Below are 26,428 nucleotides of genomic sequence, written 5' to 3'. Positions count from 1 at the left end.
GTCCGCCGCAGGGCACAGACGGAACTTCCAGGCCGCTCATCATAGGCCCAGAGGAAGACTGCGACCCCGGATACTTCAACAACGAGGTGGGCGTCCTGAAATGCTCTGGAGGGTGGGTGCTGCCAGGGAACTGTGGGGTGCAGGGCAGACGGGCCCCTCTTCTCTCTGGCTCTGATGTCAAGCCGGTGTTTTCTGCCCTAGTGCGACTCCCTCTTCCAAGATCTGGGGAGACTGAAGGCCCGGCCGGCTCACCTCGGGGTTTTCCTGCGCTACATCTTTTCTCAGGCGGATCCGAGCCCTCTGGTATGAGCAAGCGGAGTTGCAGTTCTGTTTCGGGCCTGGGTGGGCCCTGGGCTGAGGGGCCCGGAGGGGGGGGGGAGATGCTCAGCAGGCATTCCCCCCTCCCTCCTCCTCCTCTGTGGATCCTGCCAGCTGGCAAAAGATATGTCACCATCGGCACAGGCTGGGCATGGGGCAGGAACTGAATACTGGACTTGCATGTCGGCATCTGGCCAGAACCAAGCACCCCCCCTCCCCATTTTGGAAGATCAGATCGGTTGGCACCTTCTTGGGCAGTGGTGCCGTGCTTACAAATGTTCCTAAGTAGCCACAAGGGCTTGAAGGGATGTGCTTTAAGCATAAGCATTTTTTATTGTCATTGTGCACGCACAACAAAATTTACAGCAGCATTCCTCGATGCACACAATTTCAGACTCATACCCCACCCTCACTTTCCCCTTCCTCCACTCATCCCTACACAGCCCCAAACACATCAACACGAAGCCGCAGAGGACTTCTAGAAAACTGAATCAACCCACCTGCGCCTGCCTCCGCAAGATTGAAAGGGGGAGGGGGGCAGGCGCCTCTCCTGGGGGAGGCCTTTCCAGAGTCGTGGGGTTGCCGCTGCAAAGGATTGAGGGGTAGTGAGGTATAGTGTTTAGAGTGCTGGACCAGGGTCAAGAAGAGCCGTGTTCAGATTTTCACTCTGCCATAGGAACTCGCCTGGTGACCTGGGCCCAGGCTTTGCTCTCCGCCTAGCCTAGGAGCAGCCTAGGAGCAGCAGCGGTGTAGGAGGTTAAGAGCTCGTGTATCTAATCTGGAGGAACCGGGTTTGATTCCCCGCTCTGCCGCCTGAGCTGTGGAGGCTTATCTGGGGAATTCAGACTAGCCTGTGCACTCCCACACACGCCAGCTGGGTGACCTTGGGCTAGTCACAGCTTCTCGGAGCTCTCTCAGCCCCACCTACCTCGCAGGGTGTTTGTTGTGAGGGGGGAAGGGCAAGGAGATTGTCAGCCCCTTTGAGTCTCCTGCAGGAGAGAAAGGGGGGATATAAATTCAAACTCTTCCTCTTCTTCTTCTTCTAGCCTACCTCACTGGGTGGGTGTTGTGGGGAAAGGGGACGGCAGGGGAGAAGGATGGGGTCTGCTGTGTGGGGTCTCCACTGGGGACGCCCAGCTGTGGGCCCGGCTGAGTACTCTCGGTGCCCGGGAGGCCGCCTTCGCCCACTCCCTTCTCTCTTGCCCCTTTGCCACCCTCTCTGACGGCCCCCTGCTCTCGCCCCTCTTGCAGCTGCTGTACTTGTGTGCAGATGTTTGCCAGCAGATGAGCCCCAAGGAGGCTCGGGGGCTCAGCAAAGACATCTGGAACATCTTCTTGGACAAGAATGCGGTAGGAGGTCTCGGGAGGGGGGGCGAGCGGGAGGCTTGGAGTGGGTCTTGGCAGGAACTGGAACCAGTATCCCCTCCAGCAGCGGCCCTGGGAATCTCAGAACAGGGGCCCGGAAGCAGCTTCCAACTGAGGCGGGCCCAGAGGAGGTGCAGCTGCTCTTGGCCACAGAGGCTCATCCCCAGAGGCTCATCCTCTCGCCTTTATTGATTGATTGATTGATTGATTGATTGATTGATTGATTGATTGATTGAGCTTATATACCGCCCCATCCCCGAGGGGCTCTGGGCGGTGTACAACATAAAAAGAAACAATATAAGCAGTTAAAACATTTAAAAGCAGCGAGAACCATAAAAATATTTCTAATAATATAATGGAGCAGGCCTGGGTGAGGCCTGGGTGAGGCCTTGAGAGCCAGTGTGGCGTAGTGGTTAAGAGCAGGTGCACTCTAATCTGGAGGAACCAGGGTTGATTCCCCGCTCTGCCACTTGAGCTGTGGAGGCTTATCTGGGGAACCAGATTAGCTTGTGCACTCCAGCACACGCCAGCTGGGTGACCTTGGGCTAGTCACAGTTCTTCTGAGCTCTCTCAGCCACACCCACCTCGCAGGGTGTTTGTTGTGGGGAGAGGAGGGGAAAGGAGTTTGTCAACCCCTTTGAGTCTCCTTACAGGAGGGGAAGGGGGAGATGAAAATCTCACTGGCCTCCTTCTTCCCTGCAGCTTCTGAGAGTGAAGGTTCCCGACCCATTACTGGCTGAAATAGGTATGTTGAATTGTGTGCGAGGAACCGTCTACACACATCTTTATGCTTCTGAATACATCAACTCTGGGAAAGAGTGTCAAAATCACACACCCCTGGCTCTCTCTGCCCTGGCCTTTCCCTTGGCCTTGGCGGGTGGGTGGGTTCCCGTGCTCCCAGCTGCTGGGAGAGGGGGCCGGGGGGCTTCTTTTCGTGTGTTCAGCCATTGGACTGGATTCTCACGTGTGGAGCTGGGGCTCCAATTAACGCCAGTTGGGGGCTCCCACAGCAAATGTCCCCGCAGTTCTGAAGGGAGACGAAATGGGGCTGGAGGGGGGAGGGGTCTTCCTGGTGGGCAGGGCTGCCGTCAGGGGGCTCGGGGGTCCCTATGCTGGCCAGGCAGGGCGAACCTGTTGGAGAGTGACTTGGGTAGCCCAGGCTGGCCACATCTTGCTCTCAAGCTGAGCAGGGCCAGCTCTGGCGAGTGCTTGGACGGGAGATGGCCGAGGGAGTCCGGGGTGGCTGTTCAGAGGCAGGCGGTGGGCAACCGACTGCTGCACGTCACTTGCCTTCAAAGCTCCGTCGGGGTAGCCATAGAGTGGCTGCGTCTTGATGGGAAGGAAAGGCAAAGTCTGCTGGAGGGGCCTGAGGCCCCCTGGTGGTGGGAGGCTGCTTGGCAGGGGGCCAGGAAGGTCAGTCCTTGGACTGGGGGGGGGGGGTAGAGAAGCCGCTCTGAGGACAGGAAGGTCCTCATGGCCGTGTCTGTGTCCTCTCCATCCGTGGCCCCTGCCCTCGAGCCCAGGCCGTGTGAACGGAAGAGCCCAAAGGGTGAGGGATGGACAAAGGGTCTGAGTTGCTGGCAGCTCCGGGGGAACCAACAGGCTGGAAGGAGTTGACGTGTTGGGAGGAGCTGCCGAGGCCTCCTGGCAGGGGCAGAAGGGAGCTCCCCCCTCCCCCCCCCACCCAGGCTGGGCTCCTTGACTCTCCGTCCTCTCCCTGGAATGGTTCCTCCAGACTCTCGCCTGCGGAACGGGGAGGACCCTCGGAGCTCGTTCTCAGAGGTGCAGGAGGCTGTCATGCCGGAGATCCAGGAACAGATCCAGGACTACAGGTGAGCTCATCTTCCCTGGGAGGGCGGCGTATAATAATAATAATAATAATAGTAATAATAGTAATAATAATAATATTGACAAAATTAACATCTGTCAAATTCAGAAGACAGCCCTGCTGGGATTCGCACAAATACTACGCCGATACATTACAACTTCCTAGGCTTCTGGGTGAGGCTCGAATTGTAATCAAAGGCCAACAACCAGCTAGAGATCTGGCAGCTGTGAAATCTACAATAATTATAATTATAATTATAATAGTAATATAATATTATAATAGTAATATAATATTATAAATATAACAACAACAACAACAACAACAACAACAAAAATAATAATAGGAAGGTCAAAAGGGGGGGAGTCTGGTGTGATGAAAGACGGAAGGGATCCTTCTGCCTTGGAACGGCCTCATCCATCGGGCAGTGGCCCACCCTGGGCCCCGAGAACTTCCCGGCACGGGCTCCGTGAGATTCCTGGCCTGGGGGGTGGGGAGGGGCATGCTGAGCTGTGGCACCCTCCTTCCTTTTTTGCCTCTTGTCTCCGTTTGGAACATCTCTGGGGAGCCCCTTTCCTTTGCCCCCCTGGGGCTGTCCCTTGGAGGTCTTCATTCAGCTGGCTCTGGAGGCCTGGGGCATTTTTGTGTGATCTCTGCCCCCCCCCCACCCCACCCCTGGCCCAGATCTAAGAAGGCCTATGGGGCTAGGCTGAGGTGCGAATCCTAGGAGGCGGGGGCCTTCTGTTAAGAGAGGGCTCCTGGCCCTAGCAGGGAAGCGGGGTGCTGTGCTCCGCTCCTCATTCCCGGCCTTGGATTTGAGCGATGGGGCTCTGCTGCCCGCCTTGGCTCCTTGCGTCGAACGGGGTCTCCTGAGCAGTGGGGGGCAAACGTGGGCCGAGCGCCAGGCGTGGGGGCCGGGGAGACTGGAGCTGCGTGTCTCTGCCTGCAGGACCAAGCGGACCATGGGGCTGGGGAGCTTATATGGGGAGAACGACCTGATGGACCTGGACGGAGACCCCCACAAGGAGCGGCAAGTGGCCGAGAAGCAGATCGCTCACCTGGGGGAAATACTGTGAGTGCGCGGGACGGGGGGCGGTGGCTGTCTGGCATGGGGTCTGGGGGGCGGTGCCAAAGTAGGAGGAGTGCAAAGGACTTGGGGGGAACCCTCCTTGGGTGCGGGGAACCATCGGCCGCCTCTTCCCTTTGGAGACATCCTCCCGTCACTTTGCTTTGTGCTGCCCCCCGGAGGCAGTCAGAGGGACGGCTGTACGGCAGACAGAACGACCAGTGCCAAGGGAGAGCAGGGAGGGGCCGGGCGCCCGGCCGTCAGCTGTGGGGCCGTGCCGAGACGCAGGGCTGGCGTTGGGGGTGCTGGCCCAGAGAGACCCTCGCTGCCCCAGAGGGCCGGCTCTTGCCTGGCAGGGCTGTCTCCTCTGCTTGGGAGAAACTGCCGGACTTACAATATGCACGCGATGAGGGGGACGGGTGGAGGGCGGGGGCCTCTGACTAGCACAGGGGTCTGCAACTGCGGCTCTCCAGATGTTCATGGACTACAAAACCAGTTGGCCAGGCTGGCAGGGGCTGATGGGAATTGTAGTCCATGAACATCTGGAGAGCCGCAGGTTGCAGACCCCTGGGTCACTAGCAGGTGGTGCCGGGGGGACTGTAGTGTTGGTGGAAACGGCAGGGCAGGTGTGACGCTGAGTGGGGCCTTCTCCCCTCTTGCTGTAGGTGCAAGTATGAAGAGGACAGGAGGTGAGTTGGCTGCCGGAGTGGAGTGAGTGACGTTGGGCTGGGCTGGGCTGGGGGGGAGGGTGAGCCCCCCTTGGGGTGGCACTCCGAGAATCGTGGGCAGCCGTTGCTTCCTCCTCTCCCCCGGCCCCCCCCTGCAGCTCCCCCATGAGTTTTGCCCTGAGCACCTACATGAGCCACCTGGGAATCCGCGTCAGGGAGCCCCGCCCGGCCAGCGCTGCGGAGAAGCTCCAGGCCCAGGAGAAGGAGAAGTGGCTGCCGTTCTTCCCCAAGGCCAAGAAGGTGAGAGGTGGGGGCTGCTGGTGGCCGAGCCCCCTGCCCCCCCCCCCCTGGGGATCTTGGTGCTTGGAGAAGGCCCCCCCCCACCGCCCCCACAAACCGTCTCTTCTGGGTCTACAGAGCAGCAGCACCAAGAAGGAGAAGGAGGGCAGCACGGAGGATAAGCGGCGGAACCCCATCCTGAAGTACATTGGGAAGCCCAAGAGCTCCTCCCAGAGCAGTAAGCGCCCCCGGGGGCTGGGGGAGGGGAGGGGGGCTGCCTGCAAAAGGGGTGGGGGTGGGGTGGGGGGCTCCCTCCATGCTTCCTCCCCTAACTCCCGTCGCTGGCATCCCTTGTCCATCTTCCATTGTGCCGTGCAGAGCTTGATTTTGACGCCGCATCCTCTTCTTTTTGTTTTCCTTCCAGCATTTCATGTCCCCTTGTCCCCCGTTGAAGGTAAACACGAACCCCGCCCCCGCCTCTCTTGTTTCCACACTGCGGAAGGGGGGGGGTCTTTGGGGGGCTGTGCTGCTGAGCAGCCGCTGGGTCCCCAGGGTGATTCTGCGAACCAGCTCGGGGCTCGTCCCTGCCTGGACCCAGGTTGCCTCTGGGCTTGGAGCCATCAGGACCTACGACTTCCTGGCCTGGCTTTTGGAGCCCCCCCCCCCTCCAGTTTTCTCTCCCCCCTCCTGTGGCCAGGCAGGCAGGCAGGCAGCCCTTTCTGGCCGCCCCACAACCCCTGAGCAGATTTGTGGCTCATCCTTGTCAGCATGGGAGTTTCCCCAGCAGAAGGCCGGAGGGGACCTGGCCAAACCAACCCCTGGGTCCACTCCCTTGGCTGAGCTCTGCCCTCCCAGCCCGCTGGCAGGGGCGGTTGCCCCTGGGGCAGTCTGGAGGCAGCCGTGGTGGGCATGCCGTGGCTGGGAGGGGCTACGGTGGCCCACGTGTCTCCTGAGGGAGGCTGGCCCAGGTCTCTGTGGAAGGAGGAAGGTGGGCGTGTCTTTGCCCTGCGTGACGAGCCCCCCTCCACACAGCCCTGGAGGCGGCAGGAGCTGGAAACGCTGCCCTGGACGCAGGTCTGCTCTCAGCGCCCACCTTCCGGGCTGCAACTCTGACCCTTCCTGTCCCCAGTTAAGCCAGGCAATGTGAGGAACATCATCCAACACTTCGAGAACAGCCAGTATTACGACCCCCAGGAACTCGGCCTGCAGCGCCTGTCGACCGGCAGCTTCCCCGAAGACCTTCTGGAGATGGACAGGTAGGAGGAGGCCGCAGGGGCCGGAGGCTGGGCACCTGCTCGTGCCCCCGCCCCACCCTGCCTTCTGGTAGGAGGGAAAAAGCAGGTCTACCAGACCACGGCCACACAGCCCGGAGAGCCCACCACAGCCAGAGAAGGCAGACTTGGGAAGGGGAAATGGGCATGGCTTTGTGGTTGGGCCTTCTGTGGGGTTTTCCCCGCCCGAGCCACAAGGCCTCCTCCTCCTCCTCCTCAGTTCCAGGGCCGAGGTGAAGCTGGGCCGGTCCGAGAGCCTGAAGGGCCGAGAGGAGCTCAAGCGGCTGCGGAAGGCAGAGAACGTGCCTCGCTCCCGGAGCGACGTGGACATGGAGGCCGCGGCTGAAGCCACGCGGCTCCACCAGTCGGCCTCCTCCTCGGCCTCCAGCCTCTCGGCCAGGTAGGAGCTCAGCGCTGCTGAGGCCGGGTAGTGGTGGGAGGCGGCAGGTAACGCTGGCCCCCGGCTCCTCTCGCAAGCCGTAGGGTGGCCCCGTCTGGTGTGCCGGAGGGCTGTGACACCGCCAGTTCTTCTGGGCTGGGAATCTTTGTGTCATAGGGGCCTGCGCCCCGCTCCCCAGATATGGAGGCCCCTCTTATGTTCAAGGCAAGGGGGGGGGGTCAGCACTGGTCTTCCTTAGCGCCATGTTGCTGGGTTGTTCCCAGGTTGAATTAATTCCTTGCTCTGCAGATCGCTGGAAAACCCGACTCCACCCTACACTCCCAAAATGGGGCGCAGGTGAGAGAAACCAGAGCTCTTTCTGAAGGGGAGGGGCAGGGGCTCTGGGCCAACTCCCCCAACCCCCCTGCCCCCCAGGCTGGCGTAGTGGTTAAGAGCAGGTGCATTCTGATCTGGAGGAACCGGGTTTGATTCCCAGCTCTGCCGCCTGAGCTGTGGAGGCTTATCTGGGGAATTCAGATTCGCCTGTGCACTCCCACACACGCCAGCTGGGTGACCTTGGGCTAGTCACAGCTTCTCGGAGCTCTCTCAGCCCCACCTACCTCACAGGGTGTTTGTTGTGAGGGGGGAAGGGCAAGGAGTTTGTCAGCCCCTTTGAGTCTCCTACAGGAGAGAAAGGGGGGATAGAAATCCAAAATTCTTCTTCTTCTTCTGGAAGTGGGCTTTTGGGGGGGCTGGCGGCAGGGGGGGCAACCCCAAAGCCTGCAGCGGCAGCCAGAGTCTGCGTGGGCAAAATGCTTCCCCCTGGGTCTGAGGGCGGGAGGGGGGTGCTTCACTTTCAGCTGTCATTAAGAAAATCACCTATTGGACAAAATCTCCTCCCAGCTCAAAATGATGGGTAGAATCGCAGAATCATAGAGTTGGAAGAGGCCAGAAGGGCCATCAAGCCCAACCCCCTCCCGTGCAGGAATGCACCAAATTTCACAGCCTGGTCAGATTGGAGGTTTTTTGCCATCTTTGGGCCACGGAGGAGAGGTCCCCGGGGACGTGGGTGGGGGAGGTAGTTGTCAGTTTCCTGCATTGTGCAGGGGGTTGGACTAGATGACTGCCGCGTTCCCTTCCAACTCATGTTTTTAACTACACTTTCTACACTTTCCAAATTCATTGGGAAATCTAAACAGCAAATCTACAAAAGGCTGTTGATGTATAACTGGGAGGCGGTTTTTAAGCGACTCTCGGCCTGGGGACCGGCTGTGTGGCCGGTTTGGGCAGCTCCTGTCTTGCCCCCCCCCCCCAATACAGGAGCATTGAGTCCCCCAACCTGGGCTTCGGCGCAGAGGCCGTCCTGCCTCACGTCTTGGAGGACGACTTCAGCCACCTCTCGGACCTGGAGCCGGAGCTGGACTCTCAGAACTGGCAGCACACGGTCGGCCGGGACGTGGTGGCCTTTCTGCCCCAGAGGGAGGTCGACCGCCAGGAGGTCATCAACGGTGAGGATTCCTACCAAGAGCGTCTGTGCGTTGCTGGGGGCAGGCAGCCCCCCCCCCCCCCCCGGGACAGCCAAGCAGGGAGCCACAGCCTAGTGCAGTGTTTCCCAACCTTTTCGAGGTCAGGGTACCCTTGACCTCACTCTTCATATCTCACGGTACCCCTGCCACCCCCCTCACCTTCCCCTCCCATTTTCCCCTGCTTGCCACATCCCCCACCTTCCCCTCCCAGGGTGAAGGGAAACACGGGGGGTGTGTGTGTGGCTCCTGACCTTGTGGCAGGCCCTGCCCCATGGGCCAGCTCCGTGTCCTTGATGGCACCGGTGGGAGACACCACAAAAATGAGGGGGGGGGGGCGGTAGTGTTGCCATGGTACCCCTGGGACATGCTCACAGCACCACAAGGTACCACGGAACCCTGGTTGAGAATGGCTGGCCTAGTGTCTGCAGTGCGTGACTCGGAGCATGTGAGAATGCTGGGGATTCCCAGCAGTCAAGATGCAAAGAACCTCCCCTATGTTCCTGGGGGTGGGTGGGCCTGCCCTTGCTTTGACACCCCCCCCCCCCAGGTTGGCACTAAGGAGGCACAGCATTCTAGGCAGAAAATGGGGAGGTGGTCTGCTCGACCCCACGGCTGTCCGTTGCCCTCTGCTGGTTCCCCTGGAGGCTGCCAGCTGCCACTCTGAGACACCCCCCCCCGGTGCCCAGCTGCCAGGGTGCGGCCTGGTTGCCCTCGGTTGGCTGTGCCTCTTCCAGAGCCTGCTGCTGTGGACTGACTTCTGACTGCTCCCCCCTCTTGCTGTGCGCAGAGCTGATTGTGACGGAGGCCTCTCACCTGCGGATCTTGCATGTCCTGGACCACGTCTTCTACAAGCGCATGAGGAGGGAGAACCTGGTGTCGCGGGAGGAGTTGGCGCTGCTCTTCCCCAACCTACCAGAGCTGATCGAGATTCACAGTAAGGCTGCTCCGCGGTTTCCCTAGCGGGGGGGCCTGGCCCGGATCTTTTCTCCCGGAAATGGAGGGTTGTGAGGTTGGTTTGTTTGTTTCTGAGGCACGCTGTCAGTTGAACGCCCAGTGGCGGTTAAACCCCAAAGGGTTCTCACTCCCACGTTTCAGTTCCACGTGAAACTGTGGCTCTGCTAAGTGCTATATATAATTTGTTGCTAAGTTCAACCTCTGGCTGGACTACTGGGAAGTAGCAAAGGCCCAGAGCGGGAACCAGGAGACCACTGGCCAGTATTAATTAATTAATTAATTATATTTATATTTATATTTATATACCGCCCTCCCCCGGAGGGCTCAGGGCGGTGAACAACAGACATAAATAGAACACAATAAAATCAAGACTAAAATCAGTTAAATATTAATTAATTTGGCAATACCAGGCTGATGCGTGGAGTGGATGGAGCAAGCCCCTATTCCACAGTTTAACCAGGAATAAATATCTAAACCTGTGGTTCAAACCCCCCACTGATAATACTGATCTATCAATTGTGGTCACGATGCTGGATTGTGGTTCTGCGAGTGTGTTGGAAGCGCTGGCTAACTTTTTCTGCTCTGTCATCAGCAAACGGTTATAACTGTACTGGAGATTGTATCATTACACTGAGGTCGCCATTGTTGCTGGTATATTGCTGCTGTTGTTTTAATTATGCCATTAAAGGTTTATATATATAAATTAATTTGGCTCTATATAAAATAAACCCCACCCCATTAAAACGCAGCACATAAAATAAACCCCAGTTAGCCTGCTGAGGCGAAATCAGCCGGCCTTCTGCCCAGGGAAGGCCTGCCCGGCCAACCTTTTAGTATTCTTTGAGAAAGTGAAAAATATCTGCAGAGAAGGGTTGCTTAGTGGACATTCTTCCGAGGCCTGCTTGGACTTCCAGGAGGGTTTTCATAAGGTAGCTCGCAAAAGACTTCTAAGTTAATACGTTTGTGGGGTAAGAGGGCAGGTCTTCTTGAGGATTTGAAGTTGGATAAATGTCAGGAAGCAAAGAGGAGAAATAAATGAGTTGTTCTCGCAATGGAAGGACGTTTTGGAGGGTATCTGTAGTGGTCTGCAGTAGAAGAGCTGGATTCGAATCCAGTAATAGCTTAGAGGCCAGCAAGATTGTCAGGGTATGAACTTTTGAGGATCATCACTGCCTTTGTCCAGATAGAAGAAGAAGAGTGTGGATTTATATCCCCCCTTTCTCTCCTGTAGAAGACTCAAAGGGGCTTACAATCTCCTTGCCCTTCCCCCCTCACAACAAACACCCTGTGAGGTGGGTGGGGCTGAGAGAGCTCCGAGAAGCTGTGACTAGCCCAAGGTCACCCAGCTGGCGTATGTGGGAGTGCACAGGCTAATCTGAATTCCCCAGAGAAGCCTCCACAGCTCAGGTGGCAGAGCTGGGAATCAAACCCAGTTCCTCCAGATTAGATACACGAGCTCTTAACCTCCTATGCCACTGCTGCCCTTGTATGAAGCCCTGTTGCAGCCTCATGTGGAATGATGTGTGCCATTCTGGTTGGCGTATCTTAAAAACAATATGGCAACGCTGAGAAAAGTCCCCAGCCAGGTGACCTAGACGGTGGAGGGGTCGGAATCCCTTTTCTACGAGGAAAGGTGGAAGATGGGAAAGGCCGGGGCTTTCCAGTCTTATATGCCAACAAATCATACCATTTATTTTTCTGGACATTGACACACTTGCTTATGCTACACCGAGTGTTGTTTATAGTCTTACACACTGGCGTTCCTGCCTAGGGACATGGGGTACCCCTTGTCCCCGGGCGCATCCATTGAGGTCACGTGGGGGGCGCCAAAACATCCTCCTATGCAGCGCGTGATTGAGCAAGCCCTAGCAAGCAGGCACTGAAGCAGCCGACTGCTCCCAGATTTGCTCTGCTTCGTAGGGCCCCGCCCCACTCTGTGTACGGTTGGCCTGGAAGTGTCCAGGGAGGCTGGGGGGAGAAGCTCCCACTGGGCTCCCAGGAGCAGGGACTGGGGAGCTCCGGCCTCCCCCTCCCTCCCACAAACTTAGCATGCCTTATTAGCCTTAAATTAGAGGTGTGGTGCATGACTCAGAGAGCCAGCAGAGCACAGGAAAAGGGGGGAAGCTGAGACTTAGGAGGGGGAGCCCAGAAGCAGCAGCAGAACTGAGAAGATGAATTACTGACGTTTGCTTGGTAAACCTTCCCTGGATTTGGGTGACTCTGTGCAAGAAATTTCTACTTGCTTAAAAGTTAATTCCCCCACTTGCATCTGGCTTTGGAGCTGTTTCTCAGGCTTAGCCAAGCCACCACTCCCTCCCACAGAGGTTGGTGTGAGGACACAATTAGAAAAGTGGTGGAGTGGAGGAGCCATGTATGTTTTGCTGGGGGTAGTGAGGTGATTTGTGAGGAGATGAGTGCTGACCGTTATGCTTGAAAGTAAACAGCTTGGAAACAGGGTGGACTCTTTGTGAGAGGGAATTTTACATGTGTGCTTAAAAGTTTAGATTTCCCCACTTGCACTGGCTTGGAGCTCTTTCTGAGGAGCTAACAGCCACCTACCTCCCATAGGAGTTGGGTGCTTGGAGGACACAATTAGGAAAAGAGAGAGTTAGCAGGTGGGGAGAATAAAGCCATGTATGTTTTGCTGAGGTGGTGGGAGGTGGTATTTCTTGTGAGCTGGTGCAAAAAAAAATCCATTGTTTGTGAGTGCAGTTGTGTGGGGGGAGGAGTGGTGCCGTCCATACCTGGGGTGGGGGTGGGGGGGCACCAAACTCAGATTTTGTCCCCGGGCTCCAGTTTGCTTAGATTCGGGCCCCTGAGTCGCATTACCACGTGCCACGCGGGTTTTCATCAGATGGTGCGGCTAAACGAGGTGAGTATTTCTCTATCTTTGCTAGGGTTTAGCATTTTGAGTACTGCCCAGGTGTTTGATGCAACCGTGTGGTGTAGTGGTTAAGAGCAGGTGCACTCTAATCTGGGGAACCGGGTTTGATTCCCCACTCCTCCACCTGAGTGGCAGAGGCTTATCCGGTAAACCAGATGTGTTTCCACACTGCTACGTTCCTGCTGGGTGACCTTGGGCTAGTCACAGTTCTCTCTGAACTCTCTCAGCCCCACCTACCTCACAGGTTGTCTGTTCTGGGGAGAGGAAGGGAAAAGAGCTTGTCAGCCACCTTGAGTCTCCTTACAAGAGAGAAAGGGGGATATAAATCCAAATTCCTCCTCCTCTTCTTCTTCCTCTTCTTCTTCTCCTTCTCCTCTTCCTCCTCTTCCTCTTCCTCTTCCTCTTCCTTTTCCTCCTCCTCTTCTTCTTCCTCTTCTCCTTCTCCTCCTCCTCCTCCTCCTCCTCTTCTTTCTCTTCTTCCTCTTCCTCTTCCTCTTCTTCTTCTTCTTCTTCTTCTTCTTCTTCTTCTTCTTCTTCTTCTTCTTCTTCTTCTCCTTCTTCTCCTTCTTCTTCTTTTTTCTCTTCTCCTTCTCTTCCTCCTCCTCCTCTTCTTTCTCTTCTTCTTCTTCTTCTTCTTCTTCTTCTTCTTCTTCTTCTTCTTCTTCTTTTCCTCTTCTCTTCCTCCTCCTCCTCCTCTTCCTCCTCCTCCTCCTCCTCCTCATTCCTTTGTTTTTAAAACAACGACCAGCCCTTTGCTGTGAGGTTCAGATCAGTGGTGACTTTGGGGTCAGCCGCAGTCCCAGGGAGGGTGAAATGTTCTCCCAGCCTTGTCAGACCTTTTCCATTCGTGGTGGTGGATTCGTTTCCGCCGCATGTGAATACGCGTGGAGCTGCTGTCTCCGTACCCAGCTAGCTTCCCCAGAGTCCGCGCCAGCACCATCCTGCCCCTTGTCTGGGGGCTCAGCTGACGAAAGATCTTCCCCTTGGCCCTCTTTTCCCTGGAGAGGCTTCCGGGAATTGAACCGGGGAACCAGCTGCATGCCACGTGGATTTTTCTTCCCTGTGTCGGTCCTTTTGGCTATTTCGGCCTGTGCCGGTTGCTCTCTGGCTCTGGGCCTGGACCCAGCGGGGGGAGGGGGGAAGGACCGAGGGGCACAGCTGCCCCATGACACGGTGTGGTCAGCAGCCCTCAAAAGGCCCCACCCTAGAAACGTGTCCGTGGGTCACTGGTGTGAGATTGCTGGGGAATGGCCTGGGCAGACCGTTGGCTCGTTCGTTCTGAGAAGGAGGGTGCGTCTAGAACAGGGGTGGGCAATTATTTTTTTCCATGGGGCCGTATAAGAAACAGAAAATATTGTGGAGAGTTGGGCCAAAAGGCTGAACTCAATTCTGCATAATATTTATTGTATTTCTTTATATTAAAAAGCAATCAATAGCATTGTTTTGACAAGCGGGCAAGACTAGTATATGTTAAAGTTATGCAATGAAAAAGTAATGTAATGTAATGTAAAAAAATGTAATTTATTCACACAAATTTCTCAAAACAATGGTAGACAAAATGTTAACATTTTTTATTATTTGTGACTCATACGGGCCAGTCAGGGTCATCCGGCGGGCCGGATGTGGCCCGCGGGCCATATAATGCCCAGGTCTGGTCTAGAAGCAGAAGGGACTTTGCTTTGAAAAGCCCCTGCAGACTGCAAGAGAGGACGTGGGGTCCCGTTGGGAGGGGGCTGGGCCGAAGGGACCCCCCAACGGAGCCAGGCAGGGCGGCTCCCTTCCGGACATCCCTCTTCTGCCCTTCCAACTCCCCTGTTTCTGATCATGGCCTCTCCCTTCCTTGTTCAGATTACCTGTCGGAATCAATGAAGAAGCTCCGGGAGGAAGGACCGGTGGTCAAGGAGATCGGGGACCTCATGCTGTCCTGGGTAATATTTTGGGGTGCATTGTGGAGGTGGGGGGGGGCGGGGGGGGTGGCTTGGGAATTTGAGTGTTTACTTGGGAGTCTATTTGGCTCAGTGGTTTAGCTGCTTGATGATGAACTCTGGTGTGTGTGTCTGTGTGTGTGTGTGTGTCCTCCCCCCCCCCCCCCCAGTTTGATGGGCCGGCACGTGAAGAGATCCAGCAGGTGGCCGCCGACTTCTGTGCCTACCAGTCTGCGGCCATCGAGCTGATCAAAACCAAGAAGCGGAAGGAGACTCGCTTCCAGCTCTTCATGCAGGTATCTCCGGCAGCACCCTCGGACGGGGGGGGGGGGGGGGGGCAGCAGTTGGGGGGCTCCTCTGCAGCTTGGGGAGAAACAGGAACGTCTGAGGAAAATGTTAGATTTTCCCTAAGAACCCCTTTAAAGAAAATTCCCAGAGGAAACATGGGGGAGTTTTGGGTAGCCCCGAGACCCACTTTGTGCCAGGCGCCACGAGAGGTTTCATGGGTCGGGATGTCGGGGTCTCCAGGGGACATATTTGAGGAGGCCGCCTTGCAGGTCTGAAGGCCCAGACAGTTGAGTGCTCTTGAAGGGCCCTCTGACCCCCCTCCTCCCTGCCTCTCCTCTCCTCGCAGTGGCGTAGTGGTTAAGAGCAGATGCACTCTAATCCGGAGGAACCGGGTTTGATTCCCTGCTCTACCACTTGAACTGTGGAGGCTTATCTGGGGAACCAGATTAGCTTGTGCCCTCCAACACACGCCAGCTGGATGACCTGGGGCTAGTCAGAGTTCTTCTGAGCTCTCTCAGCCCCACCCACCTCACAGGGTGTTTGCTGTGGGGGGTGGGGAAGGGAAAGGAGATTGTCAGCCCCTTTGAGTCTCCTTGCAGGCGAGAAATGGAGGGAGATATAAATCCATGGGGAAGGGGAAACAATTTTAATCGCCATCTGAATTTTTATAATTTATATATGGTTCTTAACTGGGATTGGGTGTGAAATGGATTTTAACTGTTTTATATGATTGATGGACACCACCCTGAGCCCTTTGGGGAAGGGTGGTATAGAAGTATTAATTAATTAATTCTCCTCCTCCCTGCCCCTCCTCTCCTCTCCTCGCAGGAGGCCGAGAGCAACCCGCAATGCCGTCGCCTGCAGTTGAAGGACTTGCTCATCTCGGAGATGCAGCGGCTGACCAAGTACCCATTGCTGCTGGATAATATCATCAAACACACCCCTGGTAGGTGGGCTGGGGGGGGGCAGAGCCCTCGCAGGGCATAGGAGGTTAAGAGCAGGTGCATGCTGATCTGGAGGAACCGGGTTTGATTCCCAGCTCTGCCGCCTGAGCTGTGGAGGCTTATCTGGGGAATTCAGATCAGCCTGGGCACTCCCACACACGCCAGCTGGGTGACCTTGGGCTAGTCACAGCTTCTTGGAGCTCTCTCAGCCCCACCCACCTCACAGGGTGTTTGTTGTGAGGTGGGAAGGGCAAGGAGATTGTAAGCCCCTTTGAGTCTCCTGTAAGTGAGAAAGGGGGATATAAATCCAAACTCCTTCCTTCCTTCCTCCCTCCCTCCCTCCCTCCCTCCCTCCCTCCCTCCCTCCCTTCCTTCCTTCCTTCCTTCCTTCCTTCTGGCCTGGATGCTGACCCCCCACGCCGTCCGCCTCGCCTAGGGGAGACCCTGGAACACAAGAAGCTGTGCCGGGCCCGGGACCAGTGCCGGGAGATCCTGAGGTACGTGAACGAGGCCGTGCGGCGCGCCGAGAACCAGCACCGGCTGGAAGCCTTCCAGAAGCGCCTGGACGCCACCTCGCTGGAGCGCACCAGTAACCCGCTGGCGGCCGAGTTCAAGGTACGGCGGAGCTCAGAGGGGCCCCTCTTGCCCCCTCCCCCATTTGTGCCTCGGCCCCCTCCAACGTGCCCCGTCTCCGGCTTTTCTGCCCAGAATCTTGACCTCCGAAGTCGGCGCATGATCCATGAGGGACCGCTGAACTGGCGCATCAGCAAAGACAAGACCGTGGGTGCGTAGCTTGACTCCTCGGTGTGTGTGTTTTGTGCTTAAGTGGTGGTTCCGATACTAGAACCAGAGGGGCATCCATTGAAAATGCTGGGGGGAAGAATTAGGACGAATAAAAGGAAACACTTCTTCACGCAACGTGTGATCGGTGTTTGGAATATGCTGCCACAGGAGGTGGTGATGGCCACTAACCTGGATAGCTTTAAAAGGGGCTTGGACAGGTTTATGGAGGAGAAGTCAATCTCTGGCTACCAATCTTGATCCTCCTTGATCTGAGGTTGCAAAGGCCTTAGCAGACCAGGTGCTCAGGAGCAGCAGCCGCAGAAGGCCATTGCTTTCACCTCCTGCACATGAGCTCCCAAAGGCACCTGCAAGTAGCAGAGTGCTGGACTAGATGGACTCTGGTCTGATCCAGCTGGCTTGTTCTTATGTTCTCCGATCTTCCCTCTTGGGTTTCTTTTGTGAAGTCCTGGAACGCTGCCTCCTCCGGGGGTGGGGGGGGGGGGCTTCCACCGGCCGGGCTGGGGATCGTGCAGCCAGGATGGGGGGAGCTGAGTGTTGCTTTCTCCCTTCTGGGCCCCCCCAGAGCTGCACGTGCTGCTGCTGGAAGACCTCCTGGTGCTTCTCCAGAGGCAAGACGAGAAGCTGGTGCTGAAATGCCACAGCAAGACGGACACCAAGCAAACCTTCAGCCCGGTCCTCAAGCTCAATTCGGTCCTCATCCGCTCGGTGGCCACAGGTGAGCAGTTGGCTCGCTAGCACCAACCTGGGGGCAGCGGTGCTTGGATAGCCAGGCAGGGGCTGGCAGAACCAGGAACCCCCAAAGGCTCCCGCCTGTCCCTAAATAAAAAGGAAATATCTCTGCGAGGACGTTCTGGTTTGTTTGTTTGTTCCTCCCTGCCGAAAGGTTGCCAGTTCACAAGACGTTCTCCTCTTCTGTTTTTTTTTTTTTATTATTAAATTTTATTAAATGTTCCCCCTCCAGACAAGAGAGCCCTCTTCATCATCTGCACCTCGGAGTTGGGGCCTCAGATCTATGAGCTGGTGGCTTTGACCTCCTCAGAGAAGAACACGTGAGTCACGTGGCCTCGCCTGGGGGGTGGGCAGCAGCAGGAGGGAGGGAGGGAGGGGCCTCAGGTGCTGACCAGGACACAGGGAGGGCAGAGGCCCGGGAGAAGAAGCAGAGGATGCTGGGAAGAAGGCAGGCAGAGGAGTACGAAGCCGAGAGGGCCGGAGACCTCTGAGGTAGCCACCTGGTGCCCGTGGCAGGAGGCCCGAGAATTGTTTGGCACGAGATCTCTCTGGCAGGGCAGATGGGGCGGCCACTTCGCCCTTCTTATCCAAGCGCCGGATGGGCGGTGGCGTCCTGCCTCTTATCTCCGTCCGCCGTCTTTTGACTTGGACCCCTCCAAGTTCTGACTGCAAGCCTTTATGCCCCCCCTTTATGCTCCCCCCCCCTTGGTGTTTGGCAGGTGGATGGAACTGCTGGACGAGGCCGTGAAGAGCTCCACGCGGAACGCCACTCTCCCTCCCACGCACCGCCTGCAGGAGCGGCCTGTGCCCCGACCAGCACCTGCCAGGTGAGGAGGCGGAAGAGGAAGGGTTGGACCTTTCTCTCCTGTAACTCACGGGGGCTGACAATCTCCTTTCCCTTCCTCTCCCCACAACAAACATCCGGTGAGGTGGGTGGGACTGAGGGAGTCCTGAGAAAACTGTGACTAGCCCAGCGTCACCCAGTTGGCGTGTGTTGGAGTTCACCAGCTAATCTAGTTCACCAGCTAATCTAGTTCAACGACTCAAGTGGCAGAGCAGGGAATCAAACCCGGTTCTCCAGATTAGAGTGCACCTGCTCTTAACCAGATCCTACAGGTGAGCTCCCAAAGGCACCTGGTGGGCCACTGCGAGGAGCAGACTGCTGGACTAGATGGACTCTGGTCTGATCCAGCAGGCTCTTTCTTATGTTCTTAACCACTACGCCACTGCTGCTCCCTTTCCCTCCAAGGAGGGAGGAGGGCTGTAGGGCAAGATGAGACAGGTTGCAGGGGGCGGGGGCGGGACGAGGGTCTTGAGCTCAGCCCCTCGTCTTTCTTCCTTGCTCCAACTGGCACAGAGCCAAACTAGCCTTGCCACTCCATGCCCTTATGGGCAGAAGCCCCCTCCGAAATGGCCCAGGTGGGGCAGGGCCCTTGGGCTCTGGCCCCCTAGCCCCACAAAGCTCACGTGGTTTTTACGCTGCTCATATCACAACACTTTACGAAGCTGCCTTCGTGGTGCAAGAACATCTTAGATTTAGTCCCTTCCCGGAGTCGTGCTGAGTAGTCCCGGGTGGAGGAGACCCGTCCTCATTCTGGAGCCCTCCCCACCGTGGCTCTCACACGAACCGGAGCTCCTGTTTTGGACGGGCCTGGAGGGGGGCGGGCATCCTTTCCCCCTTTCCTCCCGTTCTTTGACGTCTTTTCTCTTCCTTTGCAGTCTGGACCCCCAGGAAGCGGACATCCCGCCAAGGCTGGCCCACGGAGACGGTGCTTCCAGCCAAGAAGCAGAAGAAGAGGCCGCTTCAGGTGAGCGGCTGCACGTTGAGTTAAGCGATTGTAGTGTCGATGGAGCAGTGACGGCGAACCTTTTCGAGACCGAGTGCCCAAATTGCAACCCAAAACCCATTTATTTATTGCAAAGTGCCAACATGGCAATTTAACCTGAATACTGAGGTTTTAGTTTGGGAAAAATGGTTGGCTCCGAGGCACGCGTTAGGAGTAAGCTTAGTGAAGCAACCGTGCAATGCTTCAAACGGGCGAATCACAATCCTAGGAGGGTTTACTCAGAAGCAAGCCCCATTGCCAGCAACCGAGCTTACTCCCAGGTAATCATGCCCAGGCCAGCCTAGATGTGTGTGTGTGCGGGGGGGTGATTTTCCACCCCCCTCCCACATGATGAACTCTGTGCGTGAATGCCCACAGAGAGGGCTCTGAGTGCCACCTCTGGCACTCCTGCTTTAGGTTCGCCACCACTGCGATAGAGGCTGAAGAGCAGTGAAGGCCCAGGCATTGCTGGGCAGGAAGGCTGCTCCTTCCCTCCCTCCCGCCACCGGCTGCTGCTGCTGGCTGGGTGGCTTCTCCGCCGGCTGCGAACTCTCTCTGGGCCTCCCCTTGGTTGGGCAGCCGGCCCTGACTGCCCGGGGCCTGGGTGGGACCGTGGCTCCATCCCTCTCTCCGCTGCTCCCTTCCCCACAGATGAGACCCCCACAGAGGCCCTGGACGCAGAGAAGAATCCGCTGCTGCCGGGAGAACCGGAGGCTGAAGACGGCCAGGAGGAAGGGGGAGAATTGCGGCTGGTGGCCGTGGGAGGCGAGGAGACGCTCTCCGAGGAGGAGGAGGAGGAGGAGGAGGAGGAGGAAGAGCAGCCGGGCCTTGCCGGGCCTCTGGAGCCCCTTCCGGCCCCTGTCGCAGTGACAAGTCTGGTCGAGTCAGCCTTGGAGGACGGTGAGTGCCCGCCTGCTTGGTGCCCCCCAAGGCTGCTCTCTCGCCCCCTCTCTTTTTGCAGCCCTACGCCGACTGCTGGGGGGGGAGGGGGGCTCCCAGAAGAGGCTGCAGAGGGAGGAGCTTGTGAGAACAGCAGCCTGAACTCCCAGGGTCCTTTGCGCTTCTGAGATGTGCCCGGGTGGGATGCAGCAGCGCCTGGAGCGAAGGGAGCGCTTGAGACCGTGTGTGCTTCCTCCCCTGCAGTGGAGACCCTTCGCAGCCTCCTGCTGCAGAAACTGCTGCCCTGCCGAGACCCCGACCCCGAAGAGGACCTGACCCCCACCCCCTCCGTGGTTGGCTCCGTGGGGCTGGCGCAGCAGGACTCCGGGAGCCAGCAGCAGGAGGTGCCGGAGGGCAGGGCCCCCCCTCTGCCGTGTGGCCATCGGCCGGAGGACTCTGAGCTGGACGGTGACGGCCCCGAAGCCCCCGGGGAGCAGAGCGCGGGGCCGGCGCAGGAGGCAGAGGCCGGCTGTCGTGCGGACGGGACGCACTCGCCCACTTGGGAGGCGGAGGGGCCCGCAGCTGCCGAAGGGCAGGGCAGCTTCCGAGTGGTGCGGAAAGGTAGGGGCGTGGGGGTGACCCGCCGGAGCAGCTGGACTTGTGTGTCTTCCCCACGACTTGGAAGGTGGGGGGGGGGGGCTCTTGACAAAGGGCAGCATGCCCACCGGCCTTTGGCCTCCCTTAAAGTCTAACCGCTGCGTCGTGGCCTCTGCCGTTGCTGCAAAATTAACAGGGCTCCCCTCTGACCTCAACGTAAATGTAGAGCATGGAAGGCTGAGTCAGGATTTGAACCCAAGTCTTGCAGACTGAAGTCTGCCCCAGTCTCTGCTGTTTCTGCTCTGCTCTGCTTTGCTCGGCCTGCCGCACTCTGGGCGCTTCCTCTCGGCCCTTTCGCTCGGCATGCGGCCGCCCCCCCTTCTCTCTGTCCGGCCTCTTTCCCGCCCTCCGGCTGTTCTCTGTGGGTGCTGGGCACGCCCACGGACGGGGTGCTGATGGTGGTCTCCCTGTCTCTTTCTCTCCGCCCCCCTCCCTGTCCCTGTCCCTCTCCTGGTGTCTCTTGTGCACAGCCACGGTGGAGGGAGCTTGCGGTGCCCACCCCTTGCCAGCTGGCAGCTACTCAGACAGAGACGCAGGAGAGGCCCCTCGCGTGGATGGTAAACCCTTTCTCCCCCCCACAGAGTCTTGCTTTCCTACTGAGCTGCCGGGGCCAAAGTGTCCAAAGCAAGGGGGTCCTCACAGTCCGCTGGGTTGTTGGTCTAGAGTGCAGAGTAGATGAGAACGGGGGGCAGGGGGTGCCAGAGGGTCTGTGTTCGAGGGGGCCAGGACAGCTGCTCCGCCCTCTGTTCGCCTCCCGATCTCCTCTCTAAAGTTCCCCCAAGGCCCCGAGTGGGTGGGGAGTGTGTGGCCAAGGACCTGGGTAAGTTGCACACCCTCCTCTGTTCCCCTCTCTGGGTTCTTGCCCCCCCCCCCCGACACTCCCTCCTGCAGCCGCCTTATAAGCAGAGGCGGCCGGTGTTCTTCAAGCCGTAATGGGAGTGCCCACAAAGCCCCAATCGCCATTCCTGAGCCCACATTTCTTTCCTCAGCTTTGCATCCATTTGTGGGGGGGGGGGGGGGCGGCAATAGCAGCGTCAGGGCTTCTGGGCACTGTGGGGCAGTCTAGACCCGTGGCGGGGGACGGGGAAGGGGTTCCCCGGGAAAGGTTGTCCCCCCTCCTGCCCACAAGTTCAGGTGAACAGTCCGGTCTTTCTCCTACAGGGAACTACTTCTATGTTAGCTTCCCAGGCAGCGGTGAGTCCCACACAGATGGGGAGAGCCCGTGCCCCCCAGAGACTCTGGGCCAGCCAACGACTGCGTCTTCTGCCAGACCCCATAGCTCCCAGCAGCACCCCGAGGACAGCCCGCTGCGGCCGAACGCCCTCGATGGCTCCATGCCTGGCCAGTCGGGGCCCCCCAGTTACGTGACCCAGGACGTGGCTGTGATCTTCCGGACGATAGAACAGCTGGCCCTGAAACTGACCAAGCTAAAGGTGAGGGAGGGGCTGGGTGGGAAGAGTGTGGAAGGTCACATTCTGTTGTTTTGGGGTACAGATGTTTCTGGCAAAAGAAAAACCAGGGTGCTGTGGGTTTTCCTGGTTGCATGGCCTTGTTCCAGTCGCATTTTCACAGAACGTCAGGAGAGAATGCTACTGGAACACGGCCAGACAACCCAGAAAACCCACAACACCCTAAGCCTGTGGTGGCGAACCTTTGGCACTCCAGATGTTATGGACTACAATTCCCATCAGCACCTGCCAGCATGGCCAATTGGCCATGCTGGCAGGGGCTGATGGGAATTGTAGTCCATAACATCTGGAGTGCCAAAGGTTCGCCAACACTGCCCTAAGCGATTCTGGCCCTTAAAGCCTTCGACAATGCAAAGCAAAAACCGTTGTGGGGGCAGAAGCCCTTGTTCTCGGGGACAATACAGCATCCCGAGGCGGAAAGCACAACTGGGCAGCAGGGGCAGGACACTCCTGTGGTGTAGGTCCACCTCTCTCTTGGGGGCAGCCAATAGCCAGACCAGCGTGGATCCCTTACATAGTGTAATGTCCTGAAATCCCTGGCCTGAGCTGGTCAGGTCTCAGAAGTGAAGCCGGACTGGCCCTGACTTGTATTTGGTTGGGGTGGGTGGGGGTTTGGCCGTCTTTTTCGCCAGGACGTCGAAATGGCCCATCTGCAGCTGCGTCAATCGCTGAGCAGAGAGGCCTCCGTGGACGCTCCCCACACGGCAGAGGCACCAGAGGAGCCCGGCAGGTCATCACAAGACTGCCAAGATAGCCCCCGTCACCCTTGGTCCTTCCCACCATCCCCAGGAGCTGAGCCGGGTAAGAAGAAGAAGAAGAGTTTGGATTTATATCCCCCCTTTCTCCTGCAGGAGACTCAAAGGGGCTGACAATCTCCTTGCCCTTCCCCCCTCACAACAAACACCCTGTGAGGTAGGTGTGGCTGAGAGAGCTCCGAGAAGCAGTGACTAGCCCAAGGTCACCCAGCTGGTGTGTGTGGGAGTGTACAGGCTAATCTGAATTCCCCAGATAAGCCTCCACAGCTCAGAGCTGGGAATCAAACCTGGTTCCTCCAGATTAGATACACGAGCTCTTAACCTCCTATGCCTCCCATCTGCAGGGGGTCTGCTCCCCCACCCCCGGTTTCCCACACCGGATCTGTAACCCCCCTGGGGTTGTTGTGGCGGAGAGCCGCCGACTGTGGCTGAGGCTGACTGTTTCTTCCCCTCCTCTGCAGACAGCCACCAAGAAGTGACTCTCTAGGGAACCCGTCTTTTCCCAGAGGAAGACTCCCGAGCCGGCTTCGCCTGCCTCCGCGTCCCCTCCTGCAGGGGGAGGGGGGCAGAGGGGTGTCTCCTGCGGTCTGTTGGGATGGACTGCCTGGAACACAGCGAGCCGGAAGAGCCTGCAAGTGGCACGAACCCAAGAAGAGAAACTGGAATCTCAATGCTGGTTTAATTTAAACTATTTTTAAGCAATATCAAGACTTCTTCCCGTGCGGGGGTGGGGGCGGGGGGGGGGGGGGTTGTGATGGGCAGCCGGCGGGGCCTGCCAGAGGGCATTGTTTTGCTGTTCAGCGCAAGGGATCGTGCCCTGCCATGTCTGCTCCGGGCCTTTGGCTCGGCTCCCTGATCGTACCCCCCCCGCTTCCCGGGGCCGAAATCCATCCACATCCTGCAGACTTGCTTCTCTCTCCCCACCCCCCACACATGAAAGCTGGAACATATTTTGTATAATTGCACTTTTGGGGGTTGTCTTGTGTCTTCTCTCCACACTTCTCGGAGAGCAACCAGCTGCTTCCAGACCTTAAATTTGATATAAATATGTATGTATGTGTATTGAGTTACTGTAAATATAAGAATAGACTGTTGCCTTTTTGATTTTTATGTTGCCTTCCTGCCTTGATGGGTAGCTAGCAGAGACAAAGGGGTGTTTCCCAGAGGGGTGGGCCTCTGTCCCTTTTAGAGTGGAGGGGGGGGGGACTAGCAAGAGCGGACTCCTGGCTCAGCAAAAGGTCAGGCAGACACGAGATCTTTGTTGCCTAGGCATACGGAGGTCAGCTTTTGCAAGAAATCCACAGGAGAATACAAGAAGTTTAACAATGTCCTTGTGGGCGCCCTAGCCAGTGCAGAGAATGGGCCCCCTGCGTTTTGGCACTGCACTGCTAGGCACCCCAGGATGGGCAGAGCCATTGTCCTTGGAACAGTGCCCTCCTCCCACCCACCATGGGTCAGTCTGGTAACAAAGGCCTTTGTCCCAGTCACCCTGGCTTGCATGGGGAAGGCAGGGGGTCGTCCCCTCCTGGGCCCCCAGAAGTGAGGAGGCAGCCTCAGCCCCTTTACCCTCAGGTTCTGTGTGTGGCGTGGGGGTGGGGGTCTGCTTTGGGAAGGGAGCTCTGGTGGTTGGTCTCCCTGGTGCTGAGAGAGTCAGCCTTGCTCTGGGCACTTGGCTGAGAGAGGCGCAGAGTCTCTGCTCCCCAGCCGAGCCTTGAACAGTCTGCTGGGAGGACGGAGTTGGCTGGAGCCTGGACAAGCCTCAACTGCCCCAAGCCTTGGGTGGGTGGGCTAACACCTTGGTTGCCCCCCACCCCACCCCACCCCGCAGCACCAACAGTATGACACTGAAAACAGAGGTTGTAGAGGAACCCAGCTGTGATGCCGTCCTGTTTGCTAAGCGCCATTTTTTATTTTAAGAACATAAGAAAGAGCCTGCTGGATCAGACCAGAGTCCATCTAGTCCAGCACTCTGCGACTCACAGTGGCCCACCAGGTGCCTTTGGGAGCTCACATGCAGGAGGTGAAAGCAATGGCTTTCTGCTGCTGCTGCTGCTGCTCCCAAGCACCTGGTCTGTTAAGGCATTTGTAATCTCAGATCAAGGAGGATCAAGATTGGAGCCATAGATCAACTTCTCCATAAATCTGTCCAAGCCCCTTTTAAAGCTATCCAGGTGAGTGGCCGTCACCACCTCCTGTGGCAGCAGATTCCAAACACCAATTCCAAACAAATTTTCTTTCTGCCAATGGTAAATATTATTTTCACGGAAAAGGCAAAATAGCCTTCTCTCTACTGCCCGCCTGCGTGGCTTTTGGGGTCAGTTTCCAATCATATCAAGGCCTTGTCCGTCCCCCAGGAGCCCCACCAAAGTTATCTTGCCATACCTGTGTAAGGGCATTGGGGGGGGGGGGCGGGGGGCAGGGGGTTTCTTCTGCCTTAAGATGAGTTTCCCTTTGAAGGCGGAGCGGAGCCTTCCCGTGTTGACTGTAAAGGAGGCCGATGGCAAAGACCCTTGGGGCAGAGTTAGTGGTGACCTCAGGTGAACCTGGCAAGAAGGGAAGTCTGACCAGAGGCACCGCCCTCCTCGCCTCCCTTAGGGGGAGTCTGCTCAGCACTGGGCAACCTTGCACCTCTGCAGAGCTGACTGCATTTTGGACATTTGCCGGAAAAACCGCGCGCAAGCTTCAGTGGCGCCTGGCACTTTGATGATGACGTTCTGGCATGGCTGGGGGGGGGGGAGGCGGGAGGAATCAGAGGCTGGGAAGGACACCTGCCCGGGGAGAGCGCACCTGTGCTCAGCAGCCTCTTGGTGAACGGGATCAGCCTGCAGGCCCAGCTGTAGAGGGGAGGCCTCAAAGCCCCGCGGTGGGCTCTGCCTTCCATTAGAAGAGGAGGAGTTAGGATTTATATCTCACCTTTCTCTCCTGTAAGGAGGCTCAAGGTGGCTGACAAGCCCCTTTCAGACATCTTGTGAGGCAGGTGGGGCTGAGAGAGTCCTGAGAGAACTGTGACTGGCCCAAGGTCACTCAGCAGGAACATAGGAGTGCGGAAACACATCTGGTTCACCAGATAAGCCTCTGCCACGCAGGTGGAGGAGTGGGGAATCAAACCCAGTTCTCCAGATTAGAATCCACCTGCTGTAAACCACCACACCACACTGGCGCTCATTACACACACCTTCATCGGCAACATCTGCCTTCCCAGGACAGGGAGGGTGATTTCCCTCTCAGCTCTCTGGCTTTCCCTCTCTGCCTCAGCACGGTGTTCGGGCCTGCTGGCTCTCAATCGAACACAGCTCCCGTGGCCCCCAGCCCTCTCCCTCTAAATCAATGATGGCGAACCTTTTCGAGACCGAGTGCCCATTGCAACCCAAAACCTACTTATTTATCACAAAGTGCCAACACGGTAATTTAACCTGAATACTGAGGTTTTTGTTTAGAAAAAAAGGTTGGCTCCAAGGCGTACATTGCTCAGGAGTAAGCTTGGTGGTAGTTGGTGGCTTTGCTTTGAAGCAACCATGCAACTCTTCCAACGGGTGAGTCATGACCCTAGGAGGGTTTACTCAGAAGCAAGCCCCATTGCCAGCAACCGAGCTTACTCTCAGGTAAAGGACTGCACT

At 57.5% G+C, this 26,428-nt stretch overlaps 1 protein-coding gene across 1 annotated transcript; it reads left to right on the top strand.

The window, feature by feature from the left end:
• Nucleotides 1-205: 205 nt before the first annotated feature.
• ARHGEF11 (Rho guanine nucleotide exchange factor 11) lies at nucleotides 206-23,905 on the top strand. Its single transcript, XM_048509278.1, has 28 exons — nucleotides 206-303; nucleotides 1,570-1,668; nucleotides 2,386-2,428; nucleotides 3,419-3,515; nucleotides 4,458-4,580; nucleotides 5,240-5,263; nucleotides 5,401-5,542; nucleotides 5,660-5,759; nucleotides 5,946-5,975; nucleotides 6,651-6,777; nucleotides 7,013-7,192; nucleotides 7,481-7,528; nucleotides 8,492-8,679; nucleotides 9,485-9,631; nucleotides 14,384-14,463; nucleotides 14,631-14,756; nucleotides 15,577-15,694; nucleotides 16,129-16,307; nucleotides 16,401-16,476; nucleotides 17,059-17,211; nucleotides 17,458-17,545; nucleotides 17,945-18,052; nucleotides 18,945-19,033; nucleotides 19,703-19,951; nucleotides 20,195-20,551; nucleotides 21,749-22,020; nucleotides 22,689-22,857; nucleotides 23,273-23,905. Exons 2-28 carry the CDS (start codon nucleotides 1,603-1,605, stop codon nucleotides 23,296-23,298), a joined length of 3,405 nt encoding a protein of 1,134 aa, XP_048365235.1. The 5' UTR covers nucleotides 206-303; nucleotides 1,570-1,602; the 3' UTR covers nucleotides 23,299-23,905.
• Nucleotides 23,906-26,428: the final 2,523 nt, after the last annotated feature.

The sequence above is a fragment of the Sphaerodactylus townsendi genome, linkage group LG01 (genome assembly GCF_021028975.2).
Source record: "Sphaerodactylus townsendi isolate TG3544 linkage group LG01, MPM_Stown_v2.3, whole genome shotgun sequence".
In the NCBI taxonomy this organism is placed as follows: Eukaryota; Metazoa; Chordata; class Lepidosauria; order Squamata; family Sphaerodactylidae; genus Sphaerodactylus; species Sphaerodactylus townsendi.
The sequence above is the reverse complement of the archived record's forward strand: the minus strand, read 5'-3'. Positions and strand labels throughout refer to the sequence as shown.